The 7,092-nt window shown below is 37.4% G+C and overlaps 2 protein-coding genes across 2 annotated transcripts; one reads left to right on the top strand and one right to left on the bottom strand.

Annotated features, from left to right (window-relative positions):
• Nucleotides 1–1,887: 1,887 nt before the first annotated feature.
• On the top strand, nucleotides 1,888–3,949 carry LOC108478935 (uncharacterized). Its single transcript, XM_017781391.2, has 3 exons — nucleotides 1,888–2,879; nucleotides 2,975–3,517; nucleotides 3,606–3,949. Exons 1-3 carry the CDS (start codon nucleotides 2,010–2,012, stop codon nucleotides 3,723–3,725), a joined length of 1,533 nt encoding a protein of 510 aa, XP_017636880.2. The 5' UTR covers nucleotides 1,888–2,009; the 3' UTR covers nucleotides 3,726–3,949.
• An 18-nt stretch (nucleotides 3,950–3,967) lies between these two features.
• On the bottom strand, nucleotides 3,968–4,616 carry LOC108478945 (uncharacterized). The gene is made up of 2 exons (XM_017781402.2): nucleotides 4,442–4,616; nucleotides 3,968–4,245 (listed from the first exon to the last, which is right to left on the bottom strand). The coding sequence occupies exons 1-2, from the start codon at nucleotides 4,614–4,616 to the stop codon at nucleotides 4,070–4,072; spliced, it is 351 nt and encodes a 116-aa protein (XP_017636891.1). The 3' UTR covers nucleotides 3,968–4,069.
• Nucleotides 4,617–7,092: the final 2,476 nt, after the last annotated feature.

Consider the following 7,092-nt stretch of genomic DNA (forward strand, 5'->3'; position numbering starts at 1 on the left):
ACCTTAATTAACTATCCGATTGACAAAATTAAGCGGTCAAACTTTAATTAAATTTTATACTAACCTCACAAATATTAAATAATAATATTTATGGTCTCAAACATCGAAAATGAGATTTCGAAACCATATTTTTCAATACTATTGACTTTAAGATCATTACACTTGTACTTTAATTAACTATCAATTAAACAAAAATTACTAGACGAAATTTTATTATTTTTCTATACTAGCCTCGTAAATATTAAATCACGGTTTACGAAAATGACATTTCAAAACCGTAATTTTCGACACCACTGAAAACCAAGTCGTTACACAAGTCATCTTGCAATCAAATACAACGAGCTTCCTCTCATACTCCTATAGGTGCTAGGAGTAGCGGGTACTCCTCATGTATTAATGTTGATCATCTCACTTGGTGACATTGGGGTTCTTGTTGGCTTGGCTCTTTCCATTTCAAACTTTTTAATTAAATTCTTAAATACTTTTCTTAAGATAGATGTTATTCTCCAGCTACTTACTTTGGAAACCAAGGAAGTCAATTCAAACTCATTCTACATCATCTTCATAAAGCTTTCCCTGACGCTGACAGAAGTGGAGCCAAAGATTATATCATCTATATAGATTTGAACTACAATAAAATTACCTTAACGCTTTTTTATGACAAGAATTTTGTCTACTGATCCTATTTGGTACACTTTTTCAAGGAAAAATTGTGAAAGTCTCTCATACCAACTGCAAGGGGTTCACTTTAATCCATAGACGGGCTTGTAAAGTTTAAATAAAAATCAGGATGCTCCGGATCTTCAAAACCCTTTAGTTGTGCAACATACACTTTCTTTTTCAAAAAATTATCAAAGCACTCTTCATATCCATAATAAAGCTTGATGTTGAGGAGAGTGGTCATTGCTAATAATAATCAAATTACCTCCAATTGAACAACTGGAGCAAATGTCTCATGAGAATTGATTCCCTCAACTTGAGAGAAAATAAGTGCTCTTAGTCTAATACAATATCTATACAAGTTCCACAATATATATAAGTAATTGAGACATGCTAACATACTATATCAACTACAGTCAATCTTCCTTATAAACAAGTAGGATAATAAACATAAAGAATGGCTTCAATTAACTCAAGATAAGTCTTGAATCTGCAGGATAAACTTCCAAGTTTTTCCTAATTTGATGCAATCCACCAAGCTCAAGAAGTTGATTACTTTGATCCAAATCCAAACCAATCTCTAAGATTTATTACTATGTGTAGTTCAGATATCAAAGATGGGCCGATTGTTGTCCAAGGAATCAACAAGAATCACAACCTAAGGATTTTTGTTGTCAAAATTTACAAACTTAAACATGTAAAGTTTTTTAAGCAAGCAATGTCACAACCAATTGGCACTAATCTAGGTACTGCTCAAAAATTGCCTCAACGATTTTAAAATTTTCCTTTCTCAAAAATGAATTTAGAACAAACTCTTAATTCTAATAGGCATCACATTGAGCAGTGGAGGTAATTTTGTTTGCTTAAAGTTTCGTTAAGCTATCAACAAGTGTTGAGTGCAATGGCAATGCACGTTGTATTCTTAAAGGGAGACACATGTTTAAGCCTTGGAGACGACATTATTAAAAGGGGCAGCCATGGAGCTCAAATATGGCATTAAAATGGACGTGAAGAATACTAAAAAAAATTTGTTAAGCTAGATAATAACACCCAAACTTTAAATGTTAATAATTAAATTTAGACAGGATACTATGATTTAGTAGGAAAAAATAATAATGTTGATATAAAAACACAAATTGTCAAATAGATCCGAACAATTCTCAGTCCAAGCTAATTTCTATAACCATCCTTCTCCTTGTCCATGCCTTGGACCGAAAACATGGGAAGCATCAAACAACAAAATCACCATCATCGTCATCGTCGTCATCATCATCAACAACAACAAAAAAAGCCAAAATAAAAGTCACAAAGACAACCTTGTAAGAAATTTTAACCTTTGTAGGAAACAAATGAACTCTCCCCTGCAACGCATGCCACAAATTAGATTTAGAGGGCTAATCATTTATTTCATCATAACCATGACTTTACTTTACATTTCATACTCAAATCTCCTGTTCAGCAAGAAAGACCGGAAATCCTCGGATATAACTATTGTCTCCAACAAAATTGAAGCGCCACCCTTTAACCATTCCTCCAACACCACCTCTTCCCATGTCCAAAACCCAGCAGACCAAAAGCGACCAAACCTTGTTGAACCACCTCCTAGGAGATACCTACGATACGATACTCATCTCAAACACATTGCCTTCGGGATAGCATCGTCTTCGAATTTGTGGGAGATCAGAAAAGAGTACATTAAAACATGGTGGAGGCCCAAAGAGACAAGAGGGGTGGTTTGGTTGGATAAGAAAGTGGTAGCCAAGAAAGGTGAACGCCTACCAGAGATTCGGGTATCCGAGGATACTTCTCAGTTTAAGTACTTAAACAAGGTAGGATCTAGATCGGCTTTGAGGATCACAAGGGTGGTTTCCGAGACACTCAAGCTTGGGATGACGGATATTAGGTGGTTCGTGATGGGGGATGATGACACGATTTTTATTGTTGAAAACTTGGTACGGGTGCTCTCTAAATATGATCATACGCAGTATTATTACATTGGGAGTGCATCAGAGAGTCATATTCAGAACATATTGTTTTCATATTCCATGGCATATGGAGGGGGTGGATTTGCAATAAGCTATCCACTGGCAAAAGAACTGTCCAAGATGCAGGACCAATGCATCCACCGATACCCAGCATTATATGGCAGTGATGACAGGATTCAGGCTTGCATGGCTGAGCTTGGAGTGCCCCTTACCAGGGAGCTTGGCTTCCATCAGGTAAAACTTCCACTTCTTCACCTCTTTTACTAGGCTGAATATATATATATATATATATATATATATATATGAACCATTTTGTTGTGCTTGTACAGTATGATGTGGTCGGAGACATATTAGGCCTCTTGGGAGCCCATCCAGTGACTCCTTTGGTATCACTTCACCACCTAGATGTAGTGAATCCTATATACCCGGGCATGAAACGAGCCAAAGCTCTTGCACACATGCTTGAAGCTGCCAATGAGGACTCCGCGAGCTTAATGCAACAATCCATCTGCTATGATTCAAAGCGATACTGGTCGATCACGGTGTCGTGGGGCTACGCGGTTCAAATCTTGAGGGGAGTGATGTCTCCCAGAGAGCTTGAGATGCCGAGTAGAACATTTTTTAGCTGGCACAAGCGAGCTGATTACACTGCTTATGCATTTAACACTAGGCCTGTTGAAAGGCACCCTTGCCAAAGACCCTTTGTTTTCTACATGTACAAGACTAAGACTGAACCTGAAACGAACCAAACAGTTGGCCTCTACTATCGTCATAGAACGCGCAGCCGATATTGCCGATGGAAAATGGCCTCACCAGAGGAACTCGATTTTGTCGTAGTCATAAAACAGCGAGATGAAGATCGATGGCTCAAGGTACATATATTATTATTATTTGCATGTTATTGTAATTGTAGGACGCTTGCAAAATAAACCACCTGAATTCGTTTTTTTTCTTTTGCAGGCGCCAAGGAGGGATTGTTGCAGAGCTTTTCCAAAAATTAAAAACAACACAATGATTTTATATGTGGGAAATTGCAAAGACGGTGAGATTAGTGAATTTCAACCCAACAAGTTATTGTGATACTGTTAGGTCTTCTTTTTTAATGATTTTTATCTTCTTTAATTTTCTGTATTTTTTTTAACCATGGCCAAATTAGGCATACAACAATCAGGAATAAGATAATGCTATGGTATACTAATCAGTGAAATGAGCCATACATGATTCATGTTTTTTTTTTTCTCCCTTCATGGTGTCTACATATGTAATTTCATACAAACAAATGAACAGTTATATTCCATGCTTTCTCTAATTGGCGTATTGATGATAAGAACAGTTATATTTCAGTACAAGGCCTTAAAATGTCGAACCAATAAATCGAAAACCGGGTACATCAACAGAAACGAGAATTCCTCAAAACCGATCCGTCAATCAGAAGCTAATACCGAGGATTCGTCGATTACTGTGAGATTTAGTGATACCGAGGCAACTGGTGATGCAGCAGATGCCAGGAGGGATACATCAATCTGAGAATCACTAAGAGGCAATGGCATCTCCACATGATGTATAGCCACAATTCTGCCATCCTTTATCTCCACATTTACTGCTTTTCAAACCCAAAAATAAGAAGAAAATTAAACAAGTACTTCACTTGTGCACTTGCCATTTCTTTATCTTTATCCCAGCTTTCTTGAGAATTGAAACAATATGGCCTAATATCATAAGCTAAATTACCAAAGAAAATGAGCATTTGAAACAGTTTCTTGACAAGCAAACAAGGGAAGAGGGGATATACATACCTGGACGAGACAACCACCAGAGAATGAAGAAGCAAAGCAAGACGAGAAGGGGAATGGTGTGGATCCAAATCTCGGCCAAGGGAAACATTGCAGAGCGAGAAGCCCCTCCTCTTTCCTTCTTGGCAGCGTTACCCACTGGTATCGAAACTGGAAGATGGCTACCAGCTCTCATCATCTTTCAACAGATGCTTCAGTTTGCTACCAATTTCTTCAACCTTCTTAACACTGATTTCCTCAAAGATTGAAATGGATGATGAAATCCATACATATTTCATAATAAAGGAGGCTTCTTCAAGGTTTCAGTTAAGTAATTAGTTACGCTCCTTAACGACTTTCGGCGGGAAATCTTTTCCTACGTAATTGGGTTCTGTTCTTTAAGAAACCCCATCCAAGCTGGACTTTTAATTCCTTCTCTTTTTTGAAATTATAAAGTATATAATATTTAGTGGTTACTCTTCGCATATTTAAAATTTAGTCTCTTTAGGAATAATGAGATTAAGGACAAGAGTGCTCTCTCTTAGTGTTTCAGAGAAACAGTACTTACTGTGGTTAGGTTGGAGTAGAGTGGTGACTTTCTCCGATATGACGAAGGACGAAATCTCCCTCTTAGCAATAGAATTGATACAGTTGACAGTGAAGAGTTCTTTGGTTGTGCCGAATGGTAATTTGTCGTTGTTATGCTTTGTGGACAAGAAAATTGTATAACTTGGGTAGTCTTTGTGTACAATTGAAGAGTATATGGAATACTAAGAGAAAATTTGAGATCCAAATGGTCGGGCAAAACTTGTTTCAGATCTCGTTTGAAGATGAGGATGACTTGGAAATGATCATGGAAGGGAGACCGTGGTTGTTTAGAAAACAATTGATTATCTTCGATAGATTGAAGGAGGCTACAAAAAGGAGAAATATTAAATTGGTTTTCTCCCAATTTTGGCTTAAAATTGGTCCTTGCCCTTCAGAGTGTGAGAAGAAAGATTTGATGCATGCAATAGGTCTACTTTTGGAGGAGTAATGAGATCGGAGATAAAAAATGATATTTGCAGGTTGAAAGTTCAGTTGGATGTCCAAAAACCGTTATGGAGGGGAATTTTTATTACAACGGGCAATCAAAAGAAAGTATGGCTTCCCTTTAAGTATGTAAACCTACTGAATTTTTACTTTGGTTGTGGTTGTATGGGTCATGCTATGAAAGATTGTACTGCGATCTCAAATTTAGGGGAAGAGAAGCTAGAATACGATCTCCCTTACTCATTGGCATTAAAAGCTGAATCTAATTTAATAGGTAAAGAAAGTCTGCAGTTTGGTTTCTCAGTTAAAAAATCTATGAAACAATGTTTATATATCAGGGAGAATGAGAGGGTGGAAACGTCGGGGGTCAATTTTCAAAAAGATCCCACTCATAGTAAGATGCCGATAGAGATTCATCATGGGGAGAAGAGCCTGCAAAAGGTGGAATTTTTTACAGAACGGCAACCTGTAGATTTGCACCATAATTCTAAGGAAATTAGGGCATCTAACCAATGCTGTTCTACAAAAATTGAATCTACAAAAGTTGTTTTTCGTGTCTCAAATCTAGGGATTGAGCAGTCTCGAGAGAAAGCTAAGAATATGAACCGGATGGATGAAAAGTGTCAGAAAAAACTGAAAACCCCAAAAGAATGAGTTGGAAGATATTGGAAAGGACCGTGCAGATTAATGACATCCAAATAGAAAGTATAACAGGTAAGAGGAAAGGTGTTTTAGCTTTAAAGGATATAATTAAGAATTCTTCTCTTAGTGAGGATAATTATAAAAAGGGGAGATTTGATGGAGATGGTCTTGATCATCAGTCTCTAAAGACCCCTCAGGAATAAATGGTTGTTTTTTTCTCAAATAGGATCAACGGCTACCCAAAGGCAAACCAACTAAACACAATGAAAACCATAAGTTGGAATGTCTATGGATTGGGGAGTCCTTGGGCAATAAGAAGGCTTCGGTTCACGCTAAAGCAACATAATCCTCAAAAGGTCTTCTTTATGTAGACGAAAGTTTATGGCAGACGGATGGATAGGATTAGAAGAGCGGATTCATTAATGGGTTTGATGTTGAGGTAGAAGGTTCGCAGGTTGGGTTTTCACTGGCATGGAAAGGAGATGTTCTTGTTACAATCATTAGTTATTCTAAAAATCACATTGATACTCTGATTAAGAAAAATCAAGTCAACAGGGAATGGTGCTTCATGGGGTTTTATGGAGCACCTTTTGCTACTGAAAGGTGTAGTACTTGGAGTTTACTTCGAAAATTGGGAAGGATTCAAACTCATCATTGTCTTGTTTGTGGGGATTTTAATGAAATTTTGTACTCTTTTGAGAAAAAAGGAAGGGTGCCAAGAGATGAAAAAAGAATGGAGGCTTTTTGGGCAGTTTTTAACAAGTGCCGACTTTTGGATGTAGGATTCTCTGAGTCGTGGTTCACATGGGAAAGAGGAAACTTACCAGAAACAAACATAATGGAAAGGCTCGATAGAAAGGTTGCAAACATAGAATAGTTTTTGGTTTTCCCACATGCTTGTATTCAATCTTGCCTTACTCACATTTGGATCACTGCCTTTTGCTCATTCATACAAAGCAGAGGTATAGGGAGATAAGGAAGGCTCCCTTTAGGTTCGAGGC

Source organism: Gossypium arboreum, chromosome 7 (assembly GCF_025698485.1).
Source record: "Gossypium arboreum isolate Shixiya-1 chromosome 7, ASM2569848v2, whole genome shotgun sequence".
Taxonomy (NCBI): Eukaryota; Viridiplantae; Streptophyta; class Magnoliopsida; order Malvales; family Malvaceae; genus Gossypium; species Gossypium arboreum.